At 41.0% G+C, this 22,571-nt stretch overlaps 2 protein-coding genes across 4 annotated transcripts; one reads left to right on the plus strand and one right to left on the minus strand.

Moving 5' to 3' along the window:
* Window positions 1-846: 846 nt before the first annotated feature.
* Window positions 847-11,276, minus strand: crtac1a (cartilage acidic protein 1a). 3 transcript variants are annotated; one of them, XM_022208400.2, is made up of 14 exons: window positions 11,133-11,276; window positions 8,902-9,107; window positions 8,582-8,778; window positions 8,349-8,485; window positions 7,448-7,604; window positions 7,227-7,361; window positions 5,626-5,762; window positions 5,413-5,549; window positions 5,231-5,313; window positions 4,956-5,056; window positions 3,759-3,927; window positions 2,823-2,968; window positions 2,295-2,334; window positions 847-1,522 (listed from the first exon to the last, which is right to left on the minus strand). In XM_022208400.2, exons 2-14 carry the CDS (start codon window positions 9,096-9,098, stop codon window positions 1,404-1,406), a joined length of 1,755 nt encoding a protein of 584 aa, XP_022064092.2. In that variant the 5' UTR covers window positions 9,099-9,107; window positions 11,133-11,276; the 3' UTR covers window positions 847-1,403. The 3 variants fall into 3 exon arrangements, with proteins under 3 accessions (XP_022064092.2, XP_022064085.2, XP_022064098.1); XM_022208393.2 differs by having other exon boundaries at window positions 5,626-5,789; XM_022208406.2 differs by lacking the exon at window positions 847-1,522 and adding an exon at window positions 1,945-2,186 and having other exon boundaries at window positions 5,626-5,789.
* Window positions 11,277-11,548: 272 nt separating this feature from the next.
* Window positions 11,549-19,880, plus strand: r3hcc1l (R3H domain and coiled-coil containing 1-like). The gene is made up of 7 exons (XM_022208426.2): window positions 11,549-11,637; window positions 11,990-12,463; window positions 12,704-12,891; window positions 14,706-14,776; window positions 15,085-15,180; window positions 15,518-15,658; window positions 17,538-19,880. The coding sequence occupies exons 2-7, from the start codon at window positions 12,014-12,016 to the stop codon at window positions 17,588-17,590; spliced, it is 999 nt and encodes a 332-aa protein (XP_022064118.1). The 5' UTR covers window positions 11,549-11,637; window positions 11,990-12,013; the 3' UTR covers window positions 17,591-19,880.
* Window positions 19,881-22,571: the final 2,691 nt, after the last annotated feature.

A 22,571-nucleotide genomic window follows, 5' to 3' on the forward strand; every position in this document is an offset into this window, starting at 1 on the left:
CTTGGGGGTCTATAAATTTTATGTAAATGATAACATTCCCAAATTTCAAGAAGAAACTTACCAACAGCCGTGAGAAAAAAATTACGGAGACCGTGTCTATCATGGCAGTCTTTCTTTCTACAATTCAGCATTTTCTTTGATGGAATGATTGACACACCATTTCTTTACCACCTTTGATAGGTGTTTGGGATCCCAGTTGTATTCAAGAATCAACCTTTTAACTGATGATTTTAGATTTTTCTAAAGAATGTGGAGGTAATCCTTTATCATTTTCCCATTTACTTTGTGTAAAACAGCCCCAGAGCATAATTCTACCACCACCCTGCTTGATATTCTTGGGGTTAGAGGCCTCATTTGACTGCAGAACTTTTCTCCAGAAGCCTCTTCTTTGTCCATGTGATCAGCAGCAAAGTTAGCAGTGGCTGAGTCTGATTAAAATATCAAATAGGCACTACTTTGATTTAATTTAATAACACAACCTTCTGCATCGCAAAAATTGATATTTCAAGTTGCAGTATGTATATTTTTGACCCAGCAGATTTTGTCATATTTCCAGAAGACATATACTAAATTGAGCTGCACACCACTGTGAAGAACTCCAGGTGGCATATGTGTATAGATAATGTGTATAATCATCACATTTTCTCGTGTATAGATAATGGATGGATATATTACATTTCTGAAAGAAAAGCACAATATTTTTGTGACACAGACACTTGTGTTTTAATCATCTATCATAGAAAATTTAGAGATGCAGAAATCAAGACTGTCAGGATATGTATGATCTTTACAAGTGTATATAAAGTTTTGTTCGCAACAGTTTGAGAACATGTTTTCACACCGCTGAAAAATTTGCATATTGTTTATTTATAGGCAAAACACAACCTTTAAAAAAGGCATTTTGTCGTCACAAGCAGTAAAGCAAAAATAAATAACTACAAATTACGGATGGATTCTGTTTCTGCTGTGCATGCAGACTCATTGTCTCCCTGTTGTGACTTGATGGGACATTTAATAAAACAGAGCCAACAACAATGTTATTAGTAGCTTTTGATTTTCCTCCTGTGACAAGTCAAAGTGTTGTCAAAAGCATTGGTGAAGCAAATGCCCTCATGTTTGCATGCATGCCTGCCTCGTTACATGACACTACAGCTGGGTAAAGGGCACGATACTGATCCAGTGTCTCAGTCTTCACTTGCAACACACAGGGACGTCCTCATGCAACCAACTTATCAAAATAAGCAGGACATGTCCCCACTGCAGGACGTCCAGATGTGAGGACGTGATTAAATAGTGTGTCCTAACATAACAAATGGACACTGCATGCCAAAGTGAGTCCTTATAGCACATTTAGTCCAGGCAACGCTGGATGGAGGCTGTCATCATTTCCCTGCAGACTACTCTCACCTCAGATCTGCCAGTGCAGACAGCAGCAACACACACTGCAGCAAAATAGTGTTAAAACAGGAGGCTCCAAACATGGAGGCTGCAGAACGAACACCGTCGTAAAATGGAGCCAACGCTGCATAGATGTAGAGAGAACAGGGAGGGGTCAACAAAAATGGTGGAAAAACAAGGAAAGGCAGACATCAGATTGAGGCAGAACAAAATAAATGATCATCCATGTGGTAAGAAGATGAGGAAAGGCCGGAGAAGTTCACACAGGTTACATCAAAGAAACCCAGGATGTGTCCTTTGTACGTAACGCTGATCCTTTCTGATTATTGGCGAGTCTGTGGCAGCGGAAGAGTTCATGCCTCACTCTTACTACAATAGTTCTGTTTCAGCAGGTTTTACTGCAAACTCAGCACGTCTTAAAACATGTAGGAAGTACTTGCTGCATTCACTGCTGTTGTGAGTCAAAGTAAGTGTAAATGGCGACACTGTATGCGAGACCAAATGTGTCACAAGAGAGATATGAAAGGACAGTCTGACTCACGCAGCTTATTGATGTGATGCAGTTTATTTAATTAAAGTACAGCAGTAGAAGTAAAGAGTAAAATCCCCCCCAAAAATACTAAAATATTGTAAACAAAGATATTAAAACCACTCATAGAGTAAAGAAAATAAGGACTCTCTCTTTAAACAAAGACAAAAAGAAAAGCTTATTAAAACCGTATTCTCTGTAACACTGTTCCCACACACATAAGTTCTTTATTGCATTTCATGTGATTATCCTCACACACCTGTAGAAACATAAACATGAATGTAAATTAAAGAGAAAACATTACACAAACACAATATTTGGAAAAAATATAATAATAATAATAATAATAATAATAATACATGCTTACCTGTACAGCGGCCATTCTTGACAGTGAAGCCGTTCCCACACTGAGAAAAAGAAAGAAAAAAGAAGTTGGTATTCAGGAATATTGATTCTTTTTAATTTTACAGACAAAAGTCTAAAATCTATTTTTTTTAATTAAGAGAAAATAGTCAGTCGTGCTACATTCTGTTGTAAAATGGTTTTTGAAATTAGACTGTGATGTGTTTGTTCAGTATATAAAGCCATTTACATAGAAAAACCCATGTTCATAATTAATGCCATGAATCCCGCCTTGCCTCTAGTGCTGCTCTCACACTGGTGTATGAATGCGTGTGAATGTTGGTGGTGGTCAGAGGGGCTGTAGGCGCGGATTGGCAGCCACGCTTCCATCAGTCTGCCCCAGGGCAGCTGTGGCTACAAATGTAGCTTACCACCACCAGAGTGAGAATGTGTGAGTGAATGAATAATGGATCCATTGTGAAGCGCTTTGAGTGCCCAGAAAGTGCTATATAAATCTAATCCATTATTATTATTATTAATCCATACTGTGTACCTGCGTGTCATTGGCCAGCACAGACATTTCCCCTTCTTTAGGATAAGCGACTTCCACCACCGAGTTCATTTCACCGGCCTGAAGAGCTCGAGTGACGGTCGTGCCGTCTGGCCAAGAGACCTGCAGCACCATCACCTGGTCAGTTCCTGGGAGAAATTTACACAGTTTTGTCAATTTCTCATTTTATTTTACCTTCACCGTATTTACTTCTTAAGCTGAAACTCAGTAATGAGAAATGACCGCTTGTCTGTGCAATGACACAATTATAATTCTGCCATTATTTATCACATTATATACTTGGTTGTTGTATATATCTCATGTTTTTCTACTATTTAGACTTCTAAGACTTGAATGAGAGTACTGTAGCATGAGCTATTCCCCTTCCCAATAGCTTAGCTTAGCTTAGCATATTAAACTTGCTAGCCATGCTCTATGAAAAACTAAAAAAAAACATACCCACCAATCACACACATTAATAAAGCTTTACATTATTCAGTAAAACTTTCTATAGTTTTTGTCTGGTCCATTTAGAAACAGCAATACAGCATATTAGACAACATAAATAAAAAAGACCAATGACAGAAGTGTTGAACTGATAGATTGTGACTGCTGTTTGTCAAGACAGTTACAATACACACTAAATCCACTCTGTGCCATTTCTGTTTGTTGTGAATAAAAAAATTGGTACATGTTCATTATTAGCCTTCAAGGTTTTGGAAGGTGAATTTTTTAACTTCTGGGCGAAGTCAGACTAACTGTTTCTCTCTCGATTCTAGTCTTTAGGCTAAGCTAAGCTAATGGACTCTCCAAACTCCAGTTTGTCATAGAAACAATATGCATATTTGGATCACAGTAAAAATAATATAAATAGCAGTATATACCGTTCTATACTTGAAATGCTATTTTTCAGTGTCTACTATGTCTAAAGAAGTTTACCTAAACCAAAGTGTGCAACCGGCTCCATCTCACACAGGTAGCCTGAACCTCCATCAATGATGTGTGTTTGAGCTCCACTCTGATTGGTGAAGGCCGTTACCTTGGCACCTCGAGCAAAAGCACCAAACTGGGTGCGAGGAATCACCCGCAGCCAGTTATTGGATGAGCCCTGACAACAAGGATGATGGGTTAGTTAGTAGGTAGTCACAGTCCAGAGGGTTGTAACATGAAGCATATTCAACAAAGCCAGGCTTTCTTTGAGTTAGATGGCTCAACAAAACCTAAAATTCCATCCAGAGATAACAAATACCACAACAGTGGTTATCAACTTTTTTATTAGCTAGACTTTCTTCATCATCCTCTGTGCCCTCCCATAAAAAGTGACATTTGAAGTGTGATGTGATATCATTTTCTCATGAAATGGACCAATCATGTGCCGCAAGACAGGAAAGCTGATAGGAAATAGTTAATTGCATAACTAATATGTTTATTTTACCATACTTATTTCTAACATGGTGGCTGCACATTAGAGCTCTGAAACTTTAGATGACATTCATTAAAACATGATATTCAAGCAGTGCATTGAAGTCTGGCCCTGAACCTTATTATACCACACGTGGAAATCACTGTAGTTTGTGGCCAAATCCAAGTGAAATTAATGCTATTACGGTAACTGAAAATTCTCTGTGATGAATATAAATGAATTTCAGAATCTATGTTTTATTAGCTGCAGTACACAGAGGATAAAACGAACCTGGCTCCAAATCAGGACCAGGCATAAAAGCATATTTATGCATTTTCAGCATCACTAACGAAATGCATATCGGCTCCTGGGTCAATACATTGTATACAGGTTACACGACAGTAACTGCACACCTTCAACCAATTGGTTTGCTAATATATGGCTCAACAGGTTTGCTGACTTAACCTCCGACAATCATCAAGGAAATAACTGATGAAGGCAGGGTGCATATTTCAGCTAGTTAAAATCCCATACTCTGAACAGAGCATCCTCTAAAGCAGGTCACCTGTGCAGCTTGAGTTACCATGGTGATCTAGCTCGTTTAAAGAGAGCCATACTCCTGAACACTGTGGTTTTAGGCTCAACATCCCTGACTGGTAATCTCAATTGACAGTAGATGTCTCAGTTGTTATGAACAAGCACAAACATTCAGACACATGCACAAACACGCTCACCTGTGTGACTTTGAAGACAGAGATTGGCTGCTGAGCGCTCTCTCCATGTGCCAGCAGCAGGTCCAGCTGTCCGTCGCCGTCCAAGTCTGTCACAGTGCCACCTGTCCAAACACAGACTGTTTTCACTGCACTGACTTACACAGCAACTTCCCTCTTGTGTTCATCTGATGGCTGGGAATCTCATCCAAACATATTGGTAGCTGAGGCAACATAATTACAATAGCATATTGAGAATAAAACAGATGAAAATAGGTCTGAGTTTACAGATATCTGACCTGTTCCTCTCCCCTGTGGCTCTGCAGCATCTCCCACATTAAGCTCCTGGATCAAAGGGTCTGCATTAGCTCGCCTCGACACCCTACAAGCAAAGACAAGCTTTAAAAAATTGCTGATAGCCTAAACAATAATTCAAAGTGTCTCAGGTGGACTTTAGTTGACACAATATTTGAAATCTTACCTGAAGAGCCTGTTAGGGGAGGATCCTCTGTAGGCAATGTTATTAAAGAACACCTCCAGCTCCTTGTCATTGTCAAAGTCGGCAGCGATGACAGTGCGAATAGGTGACGGTGAAGCAAATCCTCCAGTAGCAATATTCTGAACAGAAAAACACGTAACTGTCAAGTCATGCTTTATTATAACCTTTATATTTTACCAACTTCTATCCTCGTACCCGGAACTTGGAGTCGCTGGTCTGCAGGTAAAGTCTGTGTGGACCGTTCCAGTTGCCATAGACAATGTCTGTCTTTCCATCGCCATTGAAGTCAGCTAGCGCCACTCCTCTGCCATGCTGGTATCGGTCCTCCACACCTTTATATATGGACACAACGGTAAAGGCTGCGTAATATTTGGATATAACTCTGTAAAAAAAAGATGAAAATAACGAGAAGCGCCTCTTCTGTATCTGATAAAATTAAAGCTAATTCCAGGAAGTGTTTTTATTAGCTTAACAAAGACTAGGGGCAAGAGAGCCGGATTCTTTTGTAAGCAGCAACTTTGGGCTGAGAAATTAAGCAAACATAGAAGTGCTAAAAAGTGCTAAAAAGTGCTGCAGTTCTGCGAATGTCCACTTGAGGCTGGTTCCAAAAGCAAGTCAAGCTCTATAGAACCCAATGTTAAAATGCCCAACTTTACAGCAGAATTAAAAAAGTTTTACAGCCTGGAACAAAAACTATTTTGGTCCGGTTCATGTAAACTGTATGGGAGTAATTTTTTAAACAACTCACCCATTTACATTGTGTTCGGGTTGAAAATTAGGCTTAATTTCCTGTGTGACCCCTTTGATTGAACAGGACAGTCCATGGCCCAGAGGTGTTTGCATTACCTGCCTCCAGCTCCACCTCTGTGCCTTTTTTTTTAATTAGCCAGAAGTCAGTAGGAATCAGGCACTGCGAAGATGGCAATGACTTGTATATGTTGTTTTGTAACTGCTAAATCACAGTGTACAGAAAATAATTATGTGCAAACTACATATAGGAAATGTAATAATAAATGTACACATATATACTTCATGATATAATATATTGCAAATATGAAAACACATTAATATTACTTATTAAAATATAGTAATTACTAATGCACCCATTTATTTCTAACATTAACACCTTTTCAAACAAATTTTTCAAACATTCAGATTTACAGAGGACAAGTATGAGATCTAAAGCTCTTTTCACTAAACTGGCAATTGTCTCTCTAGACATATAAAATCTATCAGATTAAATAATTATGAATTCCAGTGTAGTTAGTTAACATTAGTCTAATAATAAAAGCACTATTATTATATCATTATACTATTATATTTTGCGAGTGGACTGACTGCTCCTTGCCTGAAATTTGACCCCAAACAGATTTTGGTGATTTGTTAAGCTAAAATAAGTCAGAGCTTTCTTAACCTACTTCTACACAATGGAAGACTACTCATGATGCTTAAACTCCATTAGCTCACAGAAGCAGGGGCCTCTAAGAGACAAGTTTGCAGAAGGACTGGTTTCAGACAGCCATCAGAGGCTAAGTTAACAGGCGGACTGCATAACAGTGGTCTCTTTGTTTTAACTCTCAGCAACAAAGCAAACAATCCAAATTCATTTAAAGGTTCATCAGTACCACCACCAGGTATTAAATAGCAGCAGAGTAAAAAACAGAACATGTGGTGTGAAACTAAATGCTGAAAGATGTCAGATTACTTCAAGAAATACTACAATTTAAAGGGTAACTATAAGGTTTTCTGCTCCTATCGTAATATTTTCACCGTATTTTCCCCTTCCCTCTTCTTACCTGCCTTTCTGGCCATTTCAACAAACGTCCCATCTCCGTTGTTCTTAAACAGAAAGTTGGGCCCGTTCTCATTGTCGCAGAACACATCAGACCTCGACTCGCTCAGGATTGGTCCGACAACCACACCGCGACCTCCTGCACAACAAGCCAACTATGAAGGCCTCGGCTGCCTTTACAAACTTAAAACTGTCACATGCTTCAGATCCAGTGTGACGCCTGACCTGTTAACCTGTTAACCCGAGCTGTAGCAGCGACATCAGACAGAGCGATGATGCCCTCTGCGACGTTACTGGCAGACTCATCCATTTCCAAAAGAGCGTGTGGGCCGACGTTGCCACTGGCGTAGTTGGCCACGTAGATTGAGTAGCGACCTGTTCCCTGCAGAGCAACAACAACAATTTTTAAAAAACAAGAAAATGTGTTAAATTGACTTAAAGAGCATGAGAAGGGTGAAGGACAGAAGCTGAAATGTGTACAGCGAAATTGTGATACTTTTCGAGGGTTGATCAAAAAAGTTCCAAGACTGTTTGTGGTGAGTGTGTAAGGAGTGTGTCCATGGTCACACGTGTTCAGTATGTGAGCAGAAAATGCCCTGAGTCAGGATGTCACAGGACACTGTCTTATCAACAGCAGGACCACTGCTACACATGTTTTTATGCCTGTGCAATTCCTCCATGGACCAAAGAAGAAAACATTACATTCTGTGCCAGCCAGCAGCTGAGGTGAGCCATGTTGAGGTGGGGCTGCAGCTACCATTACAAGAAGAAACAGCACTGGTGCTTCAATGTGCCATTCAATGTAGACGCTTTTTGACCACAGCAACACAATCATCGCTCCCCACCCGCTCTACTCACGAGCTGTGATTCCCTGTGACTTCTTGCTCTGCAAAAATGAAATTGAAGTTGAAAGGTTGCGTTTTGACACAGTTTGAAAGATTCAGTGCTCATCGCAAATGGTGCTTGCAATGTTTACATTATGGGATATCCAGGGAGCATTACAAGTGTTGCAGATGTGAAAGGAGGGCTGGATCAGTGCACAAAGAGGCTGTTTTAACACGGGTGGCGGCCAAATTTAAAACAGTTTTATAACCAACCCTAGTTTAAGTAAAGTGGGTTTACTGACCTTTCTGTCAATACATGCGACTGAACGTCCTGCCATGCGATTAGCGACGCCGCGACGCACATTGAGCTCGTCACTGAGCAGATCCTCAAAACGACCATTACGAAACTTGAACAGCTTGTCTGTGTATGTTGCCCGTCCTGCACAAAAGGTCATACATACATTGTGAGGAAAAATCTTTCAACTACCTTAATTACTTTTATGTGCACCTTTTGGAAGTAGTCAGGGGATTTTACCAGAGAAAGCATCGTTGGTATTGAGGAAATAGATCTCCTCACGTCCATCTCCATCCACATCACAGGCAGTAACTCCAATAGCATTGCCTGCCCGGTCCCTCAGTGCATAGTATGGAGAGTTACTGTCATCAATAGCAATATTAACCAGCCTGTTTTGAGTCCGGTCGTACTTCAACACCAAGTTGGGCCCATTGAACCTGTGAGAGAATGTCACATATAACACAGTTTTATGTTAAAAAAAAAATCTGCATAGGGTTATGAAGCAGTTGTAAGTCATAATCCCATCTGCTTTTGTGTGTTTAATGATTTTCCACACTCACCCTGCCACCACCACTTCCAGATCACCGTCACCATCCACATCTGTCACAGCCATCCCATAGTTGAGCTGTGTGGGATTGTGCATACTGTCAGGAGGAAGCACTGTCTGTGTAACAACCTGGAGCATTGGCTGAGAGTTCTGGCTGTGGGACTGATGCCACAGCATGACCAGGAGGATCAGCAGACGAGAACCCCACATTACTGCAGCCTGATAGCACACAGATCAGGATCAGAATCCATATACACACGTGGACAAAATTGTTGGTACCCCTCAGTTAAAGAAGGAAAAACCCACAATTCTCACTGAAATCACTTGAAACTCACAAAAGTAACAATAAATAAAAATTTATTGAAAATTAAATAATCAAAAACAGCCATTACTTTTGAATTGTTGATTAACATAATTATTTAAAAAAACAAACTAATGAAACAGGCCTGGACAAAAATGATGGTACCTCTATAAAAGATTGAAAACTATTTGACCAGAGTGACATGATTAACTCAGGTGTGTCATTTAATTGACATCACAGGTGTTTCCAAACTCATAATCACTCAGTCTGCCTATTTAAAGGGAGACAAGTAGTCACCCTGCTGTTTGGTGAAAAGGTGTGTACCACACTGAACATGGACAACAGAAAGCGAAGGAGAGAATTGTCCCAGGACATCCGAAAAAAAATGATAGACAAACATCTTAAAAGTAAAGGCTATAAGACCATCTCTAAACAGCTTGAAGTTCCTGTGACAACAGTGGCTCATATTATTCAGAAGTTCAAGACCCACGGGACAGTAGCCAACCTCCCTGGACGTGGCCGCAAGAGGAAAATTGATGACAAATTGAAGAGACGGATCGTTGGAATTGTATCCAAAGAGCCCAGAGCAACCTCCAAAGAAATTAAAGGTGAACTCCAAGGCCAAGGTACATCAGTGTCAGATCGCACCATTCGTCGTTGTTTGAGCCAAAGTGGACTTCATGGGAGACGACCAAGGAGGACACCACTGCTGAAAAAAACTCATAAAAAGCGAGACTGGAATTTGCAAAAATGCATGTTGACAAGCCACAAAGCTTCTGGGAGAATGTCCTTTGGACAGATGAGACCAAACTGGAGCTTTTTGGTAAGGCACATCAACTCTATGTTCGTAGACTCAAAAACCAAGCATACGAAGAAAAGAACACTGTCCCTACGGTGAAACATGGAGGAGGCTCAGTAATGTTTTGGGGCTGCTTTGCTGCATCTGGCACAGGGTGTCTTGAAAGTGTGCAAGGTACGATGAAATCTGAAGACTATCAAGGCATTCTGGAGAGAAATGTGCTGCCTAGTGTCAGAAAGCTTGGTCTCAGTCGCAGGTCATGGGTCTTCCAACAGGACAACGATCCAAAACACACAGCCAAAAACACCCAAGAATGGCTGAGAGAAAAGCGTTGGACTATTCTAAAGTGGCCTTCTATGAGCCCAGATCTGAATCCCATTGAACATATGTGGAAGGAGCTGAAACATGCCATTTGGAGAAGACACCCATCAAACCTGAGACAACTGGAGCTGTTTGCTCATGAGGAGTGGGCCAAAATACCTGTTGACAGCTGCAGAACGCTCATTGACAAATACAGAAATCGTTTAATTGCAGTGATTGCCTCAAAAGGTTGTGCAACAAAATATTAAATTATGGGTACCATCATTTTTGTCCAGCCCTATTGCATTAGTCTGTTTTTTTAAATAATTATGTTAATCAACAATTCAAAAGTGATGGCTGATTTTGATTATTTAATTTTCAATAAATTTTTATTTATTGTTACTTTTGTGAGTTTCAAGTGATTTCAGTGAGAATTGTGGGTTTTTCCTTCTTTAACTGAGGGGTACCAACAATTTTGTCCACGTGTGTAGAGATATTAAGTAGTCAAAATGTCCAAAAACAAATATTATTTAAGTTTTTACACAGAGAAAAACATTAAAATCACTGGAAAATCGCAATAGATTACATCTGAAGTGTAGAGTCTTTCTTTCACAATTAAACAGTGAAATCAACATTTTTGCAACAACCACATGCATACAGTGAATTACTAATGGCATTCTGTATTCTTGACTTATAAACATTTAAACTCCATCACATAAGTTATTTTTGCATAATGCAATGAGATCTATATAAATGAGAGCATGCATGACTCCGCACATCTGTACTGTACTGAGTAGAGTCGCCTGCCGAATTTCATGTCTTCACTAACTGAATACCGTCTTACCGTTCCAGTGCGTAAAGCTGCGGCTGATGTGATTTCGCTGGAGTGAAGTGAGTTTCTCTGCTCGGTTATTACATAAAGATTTTTCACCTTACACAACTCATGTATTTAAAATTTACGAAACAGCTTGTATAACTGGGGAAAAAACTATCCAATCAGAGTAGAGCTTTCTGAATAATAAGGAAGTCGGCCAATGGCTGGGTGGTCTGTGTTTCTCTGCGTGTCATCAAAGACACCAGGATTTGTCCGTTTTTAGTGACCGCTACGTAAACACTTTCCATCGAAAGCACAAAAATCACACATGCAAGTCACAGTATGTTAATTTAATCTGCTGAATAAAATATCTAAACATTCAAAAACAACGCACAATCTGCTAAGAAACAAATTAGTCTCGAAATAAACGTGATAAGCGCCGAATAATGACTTCATCTCCCACAATGCTTTTCGTTGATCTGCGCTTTGCGTCAGCTGTGCGACGAAAATCTGATGTTAAACAAACCAAACACGGGTAAGCTGAAAATGTATTTTATATTAGTGTCGTTTAATAGCGTGAATGAACAAAAATGAACACAGATACATTTAATGCAACTCTTCATTAACTGTATATCTGTGTCATAAAGAAACAGTAACTACAGCCTTAACGAGAGGAAGTTTAGCAGCTAATAGCTACGTCGGTTAGCTAACTGTAGCTAGTATACAGTTGAATTTGAAAACTGTGCTCCCGAAGCAGTTCCTGGTTCAAATAGCTAAAAGAAATATCTTCTAACTGTAATTACCAATAATCATCAGCCATTAAAGTGTCTTACAAATCCGTTCTATAGTGTTGTGAAAATAAGTGTTCCCGTTTCTCATTCATCCAGATGTTTTGGGATCATCATTGAAGCATGGAGGCAGAACAGCCTAAAGAAGACTGTACTCCCTCCCAGCCAACACATACACCTGATTCTCAGTCTAAGAAGCCTAGCCAGCCTCTGTATGTCCCCAAACAACGACTGCACGCCTCCAAAGACCAAGCTCAGACTCAGGGTGAAGGTAAACCAAGACCCAGACCTCGCTATACAGACAAGGCACGAAAGAACGCTAAGAACAAGAAGGACAAGGCTGGAGGAGGAGATAGAGGTGCGATACAGAAAAATGATCCTGATGTGAAAGAGGAGCGAGTACAGGGAGCAGAGGTGATGGTTAATGGGCAGCCCGACTCATCCAATGTGGAGACAGGGGGTACATCACAGCAGGAAGCAGCATCTCCTCAGGAAGAAAAGGGGGAAGAGGAAAGCTGGGACACCTTGTTCAACGATGATGGAGACTGTTTGGATCCGCATCTGCTGGAAGAGGTGAGAGCTTGTTGTGGGTTTTGTTGACAAGAAAACAAAAAGTCACAATTACCCCCAAAAATTCTATTCTTATGTTCATTTATTTGTATGTGAAGCTAAAAAAAATGGAGTCTATTACAGCACTGGACAAACACAACACAGAGTTTATAGTTCAGGTCCAGGGCCTCTTATTCTTTTCTTCTCTGTTTGTTTTTTTCTACCATCTTTCTTACTGCATGTACTCCCTATTCACCCTCCCAGCTGGCATTGAGGGATGGTAAGAAGAAGAAGTCAATCCAGGAGCCCCGGTTCGATTATTACAACATGGACAGGGATGACGATGATGACGTTGACCTCACAGACGATGAGCTTTCTCATATCGTAGAAATCTACGACTTCCCCACAGAGTTCAAGACGGAAGACCTTCTGAAGTTATTTCAGTGCTACCAGTATGTATACTTAATGTATTATTGCTACCCTTACCATTTTTCTCTTGTGTTTATCAACATGCTTCAGATTTAAATACTTCTCTTTATTTTGAGGTCATGATGAATCCTGAGTAAAACATAACAAGTATGATTGTTTTAAAAGCATGTTTTCTAATTCATGGTTTCTTATAAACTTTGGAATAAATTTATGCATTAGAGCAGCATAATCTTTCTGCCCCTTCAATTCATCTGAAAGGACATTCAGAAGGCATCATTAATTAGCCAGTGTGAATACGGAGGAGGAATACGGTCAGGTCCATAAATATTTGAACAGTGACATGATTTTCAGCATTTCAGCTCTATATGCCACCACAATGGATTAGGGGCGGCATGGCTCAGTGGGTAGAGTGGCCGTCTTGGAACTGGAAGGTTGCCGGTTCGATCCTTGGCCCGTTGTGCTCATGTCAAGGTGTCCCTGAGCAAGACACTGAACCCCTAACTACTCCTGATGGGTCATGGTTAGCGCCTTGCATAGCAGCTTCCGCCATCAGTGTGTGAATGTGATGTATCTTGTAAAGCGCTTTGGGTACCTTGCAAGTATATAAATACGGACCATTCAGGGTTCTCGCCAGGATTTTTTTCAGCGTAATGGCAGGTCCTCTTGCACGCGTGCGCAATAGACGGGAACGGGTCAATCGACAAGAAAGTACGGCTGAGGTGGGGAGACATAAATTAACCTAGATAGGCACCCAGTTGATAAAAACAAACGCACATGGCATTATCTGTCAAAATAACAGCGCAGCGGCCCTAATCACAGTGTTAACCCTTCCTGTTCGACCCCCGACCGTCGTCAGGAAGCCCGGGGTTAACCCCCTTCACTTCCTCAGCAGCCGTAGAGGCAAAGACACAGGAGCCCAGCCGCATCGAAGAACACTGCAGCCTTTATTGTCTATAAACAGTGGCTGAACCGCACAGTAAGGCCAACCAAGCAACTACACACCTTCTCTCCTCCTCCGACTGCACCGACTGCCGTCTCTCTCACTCGCTCTCCCCCTCCCTCTCACACACACGCTGCTCTCTCTCCCACTCTCATGACAGAGCCACACTCTCATAACAACAGCGTAATCTTTGAAATGCGCTGGTGTAGCGGCCCTAATCACAGCGTAATCTTTTAAACTGAGCGTAACGGGCCGTTATGGCAGCGTAACGGGCCGTTACGCTGAAATGCGCTGGTGAGAACCCTGCCATTTACAATCAAGACTGACCCTGCCACCACCACTGATAGTGACTTCATATTAAGAATTGACCAAACTTTAATACCACACTTGAAATGAATTCTAGTTCTGCTCCTTGTAAATGAAATAATGAGGGAATCACCTAGCTGAGCAGTCAGTTGTCCAATTACTTTTATATGTTCCCTCCACCTTTTTAAGGTGGAGGGAACATATAAAATGTGCTGATTTGAATGTAAATACCATCAAATTAAAGCTGAAAGTCAAGCACCTTGATTGTTTCATTTCAAATCCATTGTGGTAGTGTACAGAGCCGAAAGGCTGAAAATTGTGTCAAGTGTCCAAATATTTATGCACCTGACTGTAATTACAGCAAGCAAATCGCATTTCAGGATTCATATGGGCACCAGTCTATTGTTTTAAGACAGACTTTAAGAACTGTGAAGGAATCCGTTAACAGAATTTAAACCATGAAACAGTCAATTGTTTTGATATCTCCGTAATCATGCGGTCCTTGGCAGAAATAATACATTTAAGATTCACAGGTGTCATGGCAGGAAATTTTCTGTTCTGCCTATGTGTGACTTCTGACCGTGTTTCCAGACAGAGAGGCTTTGACATTAAGTGGATTGATGACACACACGCCCTGGGCCTCTTCTCAAGCCCTATAGCAGGTTAGTGAAGCTCTTTTTTACATTTACGGTAATTACAGTACATTATTTTCTGCAGAAAATATCAGAGTTGTAGTAACGAGAATCCGTGAGCATGAGTAGACGCTGACTCTGACAGAAAATCTTTATACCGTTAATATTATGGTAGCTTTTGTTTCAGGTCTGTTGTATTATTTTGTGTCAGTTATTTTGTCTAATGTCTAAGTGAACAAATGTACCTTTCTTTTTGAGTTAATGTCACAAATGTTGATTTTGCGGTTGCATTCATTTATTAAGCAACGCACTGATTTGTGTTTATTTTGTCTTTTTAGCCCGTGAAGCTCTAAGATCCAAAAATCCACTGATGAAGTTGCGACCGCTCTCCAAATCTTCATCTGCCACAAAGGCCAAAGCCCGTAGCTGCTCAGGTACAGTACACCTGCCTGTGTTTCTAGTCTTTTGTACAATACAAAAGTAAGGATGCTTTCGAAATGGATGTTTTTAAAAAAATCAATTACCTTTTTTCAGAGTGCAGTAAACAGAAAAAAAATCTTCTCAGTTCTCTCTGCATTGAGGCTCATTTGTTTCCACTGAAGATTCTTTGTGTCTCAGGTTGTAGGTTTGGGGTAGTTTTCCTGCTACAATTTGTTTTTTTTTAACAATCTTCCCTGATGCCTTTAAATAACGGGTTAATCTAAATATTCAAAGCACCTAAAACGCTACACTGCTCTATCTCCCAAATGTAAACACTCCTGCCTTCCCCAGACTACCTCCTTCCTGCTAAAGAGAGACCCCAGACGAGTGCATCACTGGCCAGAAGACTAGTGATCGGTGCCCTCGGTGTAAAGAGCAACGTCACAAAGGAGCAGCGTGAGGCAGAGAGGAAGAAACTGCAGGAGGCGAAAGGTACACTGTGCACAACACATGATGTTTAGCTCATGATTGTGGTGTTGTGGTCAGCTGAACACTGTGATTGTTTCTCATTCTCAAGGTCTCTGTTATTTTTCTGGGCTGGACTCATTATTAGACTAAATGTAGACTGAAGACAGATCCTTGTCTTGGGTGAGCTGCTGCTAAACTGACAAAAGTATTCACTAGTTAATGTCCAAGTTACATGCAGGGTTTTCACTTAACCCGGAATCATTCCTGAAATAGGGCTGCACAGTGACTTGGGGGTTAGCACTGTCGCCTCACAGTGAGAGGATCTCCGGTTCACGTCCCGGCCTGGATCTGGAATCTTTTTATGTGGAGTTTGCATGTTCTCCCTGTGCATACGTGGGTTTTCTCCGGGTTTTCCAGCTTTCTCCCACAGTCCGATAACATACTCAGGTTAACTGGTAATTCTAACTTGTCCGTGAGCGTCCTTGTTTGTCTCTGTGTGCAGACTTGTCCATGGTGCCTCCTGCCTTCACCCTAAGTCAGCTGGGATAGCCTCCAGCCCCCTGTGACCCTAATGAGAATTAAGCAGTGTATAGATAATGAATGGATGAAATGTATAGCTTTCACTTGAAAATCCTAGGCTGCATTCCAGTTTGCATATTATGTCTTTTTACTGTAAGTATGTACTACAACTGCCATTACAAAGTGAAGTCTGTGTGTTGCTGGGACATACTACGGTGCCATAATATTTTGCCTTCCTCTTATATTTGTTACAGCCTATAGTGTGAAATGAAAGGTCACCTGTCTGCGCACTCTTTGTGGCTTGGGCTTGTTTTCAATGTGACATAATTGCACAGAGGATTGTGGGTAAAAATAGAGATGAAAGAATGCTGGCTTGCACGCTGCAAAATCCCACCAGATGTACTAAGACATCCTGGTATTTTTGACATACTAGATTTGCCATACTCTGCGTAGTGGATGGGGGTTAGCATTGTCGCCTTGGAGGTAGAACATCCCTCTTTTGCGTCCTGGATCTGGGGTCTTTCTGCATGGAGTTTGCATGTTCTTCCTGTGAATGTGTGGGTTTTCTCTGCGTACTCCGGCTTCCTCCCACAGTCCAAAAACATGCTGGGGTTTATTGGTAATTCTAAATTGTCTGTAAATGTGAATGTGATTGTTTGTCTCTATGTGCAGCACCTCCTCCGCGACCTTAATGAGGATTAAGCAGTGTATAGATAATGGGTGGATGGATGGATTTGCTGTAGTCTGTATTGGGACAAACTAAATCTTTTTCTGGCATGCTACATAGTATGGAAATAGGAATATTGGAACGTGAACCCAGTGTTTGCATCACAAGGTTTCCACCACAAGTGGGAGCTGTTTTCATACATACTGAAGAAAGTGGAAAGTTTAGTTGCAAAGTGAAGCCAAGAGAAGTTCATCCATTGCTGTGTGGATCGTAACAGGTCTATAATCAGTACAGCAGTCATTTCCCTTCACAGATGGAACATAAGTATATAGGCACAGAAAACCACAACTGGCTGTCCACTGAACAGTCAGTCCAGGAAGTCAGAGCCTTGAGTATAGCAAAACTAAAAAAAACTCCTTTGTTCTTAGCATGGACTCACTGCTGTGCTCTTTATGTAAGATCACAACACACACAGTAAATGTGAGAGCACGAATGCATCATGTGCGGAATGTTGTGTACTTGGAGGAGATGCCACGTATGGTCATATGCAGAGATTAATTTGCAGCTGGCTCGTCAATCTGCTGCAGCTCTTCACTTCCCTACATGTGGTAAAGATGGTGATATAAATTTAGAGCAGTGAACCACCTAAGTGTTGTTTATATAATGGCTTTCACTTGTTCATGTGTTGAACTTGTCTGTCTGTGATTTATCTCGCAGAGCAAAAGCGTCTGGCAGCCAAGCAGAGGGAAGATGCTTGGGAGGGGAAGTGACTGGACGCACATTTGATTCCTTGATTCAACAGAGGACTCAGACTTTTCAGTTTCTTCTCCTCTTCTGTTTTTTTTTTTCAACTTGCCACTCCCTCCTACCAGCCCACTTCCCAGAAATGGGTTTCCTCCGTGTTTTCCTTCGTCCGTGCAAAAACTCTTGACCCGTAACATCGTCAGGACTACCACCACCTGACTCACCAGGACTTACTCTCAAATCTCTGACTTTGTGAACGCAGTTTGTAATGAAGCACTGAGGCTAAGAAATTTTCCAAGTGAACATTATTCACTGAATTTGTTGTTTTCTGTATAGATCCAAAGCTTCATGTTTTTCTTTCTACGGATATTTTTCAATGTTTTTAAAGATTAAAATGTGAGTGTGTCACGTACGATGTAAATTAATTCATAATGATGCAGTTTAACATTATACACCAATCAGCCACAACATAAAAGCCAGTTACCTAGCATTGTATGGGCTTTCCTTGTGCGCCAGTACAGCTCTGACACATTGAGACATAGACTCATGGCTCTGTGTTGTCAGGCCCCAAGAAGTGAGCAGAAGATTGACAAAGTCCTGTAAGTTGCAAAGTCCATGGATTGGACATGTCAACTTGTTGACACCTGTGCTGCTTAAACAATTCCTGAACGGCTTTTGCAGCGTGGCGGGGATCATTATCCTACAACAGTATTTAGGTAGGTGGTATTTGTCAGAATAACATCCACAGGAATGCCACAACCCAAAGTTTTCCCAGAAGAACATCACAGAGAGCATCACACTGCTTCCACTGGCTTGCTTTATTCCCATGGTGCATCATATTTACCCAGGTAAACCACACACACACTTCTCATCATCCACAGAATGTAAAATTGAATTCAGTTAGGTTTTATCTGTAAATTGCTTCACATAGTAGGGTTTACATCGTTCCATTTTGTACAGAGGAACTAGACATATTTAGCAGTTCCCTTTGAACAAACCTGGTGACAACAGGAAGAAAGTCTCCCTTTAAACAGGAAGAGATCTTAAGCAGAACCAGGCTCACAGAGGGTGGACATGTGCCTCGACTGGGGTAACGGGGTAAAGAGAAGAGTGATATGGACAGTAGACAAGAAATTATAAAACATGACACACTAGGGAGGCTGGTGAGACCATATAAAGAAAAGACAATGTGATTCAGCAGTCCGTGCCACCTTCTTCCAGTGCTCCGTGGTTCAGTTCTGACGTTTCATCGTAGGTGCTTTTGGTGTTGGACATCTGCCAGCATAGACTCTGATGGAGAGTCCCATATACAGCAAGATGTGATGCTCTGTGTGTGACTTTTTTTAACATATCAAGAATTGCGGTGGCTGCATAGTGCTGTAGTGGTTAGCACTTCTGCCTTGCAGCAAGAAGATCCCTGGTTCAAATCCTGGGTGGACCTGGGATCTTTCTGCATGGAGTTTGCATGTTCTCCCTGTGCATGCGTGGGTTTTCTCCGGGTTCTCCGGCTTCCTCCCACTGTCTAAAAATATGCTGAGGTTAATTGATGACTCTAAATTGCCCATAGGTGTGAATGTGAGTGTGATTGTGTGTCTGTATATGTAGCCCTGTGACAGACTGGCGACCTGTCCAGGGTGTCCCCTGCCTTCGCCCGAGTCAGCTGGGATAGGCTCCAGCACCCCCCGTGACCCCAGTGAGGATAAAGCGGTGCATAGAGAATGGATGGATGGATGGAGAATTGCGGTTTTTCAGCAATTTGTGCTGCAGTAGCGTTTCTGGGAGATAAATCACACGTGCGTCAGTGTCACTGGTTAACCAGTAGTGCTTCCTAGGCCAACTTCTGGTAGGTACAAACCTCAGTATACTGTGAATACTGCACAAGAGCTGCTGTTTTTTGACATGTTCAGACCCGGTCATCATTCCATCACAGTTGGGCCCTTGTCATAATTGTTCACATCCTCTCTCTTGCTATTTTCTCCAGCACATTTTTTCATTATAAAAGGGTTATTCACTCATTTCCCTGTGGTTTTAATGTGGCTGATTGGTGCAAATGAAGCATTGTTGAGATTAGTTTCTATTTGAGGGGTGGAATTAAATATGTGTCGATTTATAAATGTTGTTTAACAGTTGAAGGCTCACCCTTATTAAACATTACTTCACTTTTAAGCCGTCATGTCGGGTCGTTTGCAGTGTGAACCGCCACCCAGTGTCCTGCATCATTCTTAAATGAGAGCAGCTTCTGATGCAGATACTGTATTTCAGTTGTGTACGTTTCATTTGTCACATTGGCAGTTAAATAAATGATTTACAGAAAGACGCTATTTCAACGACGCTTCTATTCCAGCATTACATGATCTATTAGTTGAGACATTCAGTGGCACTAGGGGTTTACCACAGCTCTTTTAAACAGCTTTAGATTTAAGAAAAAGTCTTTATTCCTAGAAAGTTGAGATATTGGAATTGTAAAAGCTTTCACTACAGAGATTGTATTTATTTAATTAAGCTTTTGTCCTCGAATTCACTCTCCCAATTAAACTTTCAACTTTCATAATTCGGCTTCCTCAGACAACCACACACACACACAACTCAGGCTCGAGAGACTTTTCTGACAGCTGCAGGCATCCGCCTCCTCTGAGGCTTCACCCAGCCGACCACAGACCATGTGGCACTGTGGCTCATTCACCTCCTCAGCCAATAATTACACCACTTTCAGCCAGCTTGGAAAAAGAGCTGCAAATTTGTGATTTGTTCTTAGTTAGTGAACTTGGTATCAAATCTAAATCTGATATTAATATCTCGCCGCAGTAGCTGCTGTCTGTTGAAGTGTTGCCACAGCGATACAACAGATTACCCGGATGTTTAAAAGGATAATTGATGCTGAATTTTTAAATAGCCTCTGGACAATCATTTAATCAGAGTTACTATACGATGTCAAGTCTCCCACTATTTAATATCCAAATCAGTTTAATGCTGAACTGCTGTAAGAAAGCTACTTTTGTAAAAGTGTGCTCGTCGGCTGAGGCCGACTCAGACTCTGTGCCACGTGGCTCATGGTGGGCTAATTAAAGTGCTGCAGCCTGAGAGGAGGCATCAGAACATGTTCATTTTTTTTTTCAAATCAGTAGTTTTAAATGAGCACTGACAAGTACATTTCCATGCAGAGATTCTTTGTTTCTAAAAAGGTTTCTTTTTCAACCAGATCACTGGGTACAGAAATGGAAAAATGACTAGTTTACATTTTGTTGTTGCCCAGTGCGACAGTACATTGTTGTTCAAATGCAACTGGAAACAGGTACCAGACAAAAAACAAGAGAAAGCTATGTCTTACTTCATGGACAAGTTATTTAGACAGTTATTTATACAGTTTTCTAGTGTTTGCTGAAGGTACAGCATGTAGTTTTAATGTAGACGATCTTTCCCTGAAACTTAAAGCAATCAGAATAAGGTGTGTAAATACAAAGAATCGGAAACAAGTCAATAATTTTAATGTGAATTTTGTTACATTTTTGTATGGATGTGTGATGTTAGTGTTATGTATTACTCTTATTCATTTAAAGTCTAAACTCCATGTTTGGAGTTACTGTCAAGTGCAACAGTACATTACTGTTAAGATGCAGCTAGAAAGAGTTGTTTTGATTTTTGTATATTGTTACGAACACCAGGTCAAGACCAAAAGCATCGAACAATAGGTTTTAGCTGGGGAGAAAATTATGTTTTACTTCATGGACAAGTTGTTAAAACAGTTTTTATATGGTTTTGTAGTGTTTGCTGATGGTACAGCATGTGGTTCTGATGGACACATTCATTCCCTGAAACTTAACCCATAAGAGCCCACGGTGACACCAGTGTAACAAGCACTTTGAGTGCCCCAGTCTCTTCCTTGTAAAGCTTTATGTCTGACCTTAACTCATTTAAGTCCTTTAAGGAAAAATGGGTCTGGGTTCTTATGGGTTAATAAGGTGTATAAATGTTAAGAATTCAAAATTAGTAATTTTTATGTAAATTTTTAAAAATCTTACCCCTTGAAAGCCTGTATGATGTAAACGCTATCCAGTACTCTTCTTTATACAAAGCCTAAGCTCTCTGGCTGTTAAATAATTTTTGGAAAGATGAGGGGAAAAACTCAAACAAAAGGCTCTAATAATTTTATTTCAGCATCAGCGCTATATATTTTGTTTTATAGCCTTTTCATACACTTTTCTGTTCAGAAACTATATCGCACTTTGATGGGTCATCCATTAAGCTTGTAAGACTCTTTATAGAGGCTGTTATTCATGTCTTTTGAGATGAGGTCTCTCTTGGTCCCACTGCACACATGGCTTTCTCTTTCATAACCTGCTCACAAACTTCCAGCAGCAAATGCGGACAAATTGTCATAGTCGACCGCCCTGCGCGCTGTTGTTCTTGCAGCTGCACTACATATAGAGGTCGTAGCTGCTCTTTACCATCATCGTGTGAGATCTGAGCCCTGCCCATAATCTCCTTCTTTGCTGTGGCTTCGTGAGGAGGAGGTGATGTACCACAGAGCAGCCTGCTGGGTGCCTCATACACAATCATTAGATTAACTACACAAACACAAACCACTACTGAGCAAGTGGCGGTTCCAAGTGCTGCACAGAAAAGGCTGCATGTTATGTCATGGAGCAAATGAAGTGTGAGCCGTGGTCCAAATGAAGAAATAATCTAATGTCCCGCCACAATAAAGGATCCTGGTGGTGAAGAGCAGCGAGTTTCCCGGCACCAAATGCTGTCAGCGAACATACCTTGCATCACCCATGTCCCTTTATTAAGACTCTGCTGGACACAGCTTCCTCACAACCCGAGACAAAAGTGTGTCTGTGCCAATATAATAATAATAAAAGGTCTTATTATCAACATTATATTTATTTGTGAGGAACCATGCGTATAAAAAGAAGCAAACGCAAACTCTTGTTTCATGGTAAAAATGAATTGATATTAAAATGGGTTTCTCTTGGCAACAGGTGCAGGCAGTGATGGAATGATGTG

The sequence above is a fragment of the Acanthochromis polyacanthus genome, chromosome 3 (assembly GCF_021347895.1).
Source record: "Acanthochromis polyacanthus isolate Apoly-LR-REF ecotype Palm Island chromosome 3, KAUST_Apoly_ChrSc, whole genome shotgun sequence".
Lineage (NCBI taxonomy): Eukaryota > Metazoa > Chordata > Actinopteri > Pomacentridae > Acanthochromis > Acanthochromis polyacanthus.

Coding starts and splice junctions, on each gene's coding strand:
- crtac1a (XM_022208393.2), bottom strand. CDS start 9,098: ATGTGGGGTTCTCGTCTGCTGATCCTCCTGGTCATGCTGTGGCATCAG. Junction 8,779..8,901: donor CTGGAAGTGGTGGTGGCAGG/GTGAGTGTGGAA, acceptor ATTCTCTCACAG/GTTCAATGGGCCCAACTTGG. Junction 3,928..4,955: donor CTGTCTTCAAAGTCACACAG/GTGAGCGTGTTT, acceptor CCTTGTTGTCAG/GGCTCATCCAATAACTGGCT.
- r3hcc1l (XM_022208426.2), top strand. CDS start 12,014: ATGGAGGCAGAACAGCCTAAAGAAGACTGTACTCCCTCCCAGCCAACA. Junction 14,777..15,084: donor CTTCTCAAGCCCTATAGCAG/GTTAGTGAAGCT, acceptor TTGTCTTTTTAG/CCCGTGAAGCTCTAAGATCC. Junction 15,659..17,537: donor GAAACTGCAGGAGGCGAAAG/GTACACTGTGCA, acceptor TTTATCTCGCAG/AGCAAAAGCGTCTGGCAGCC.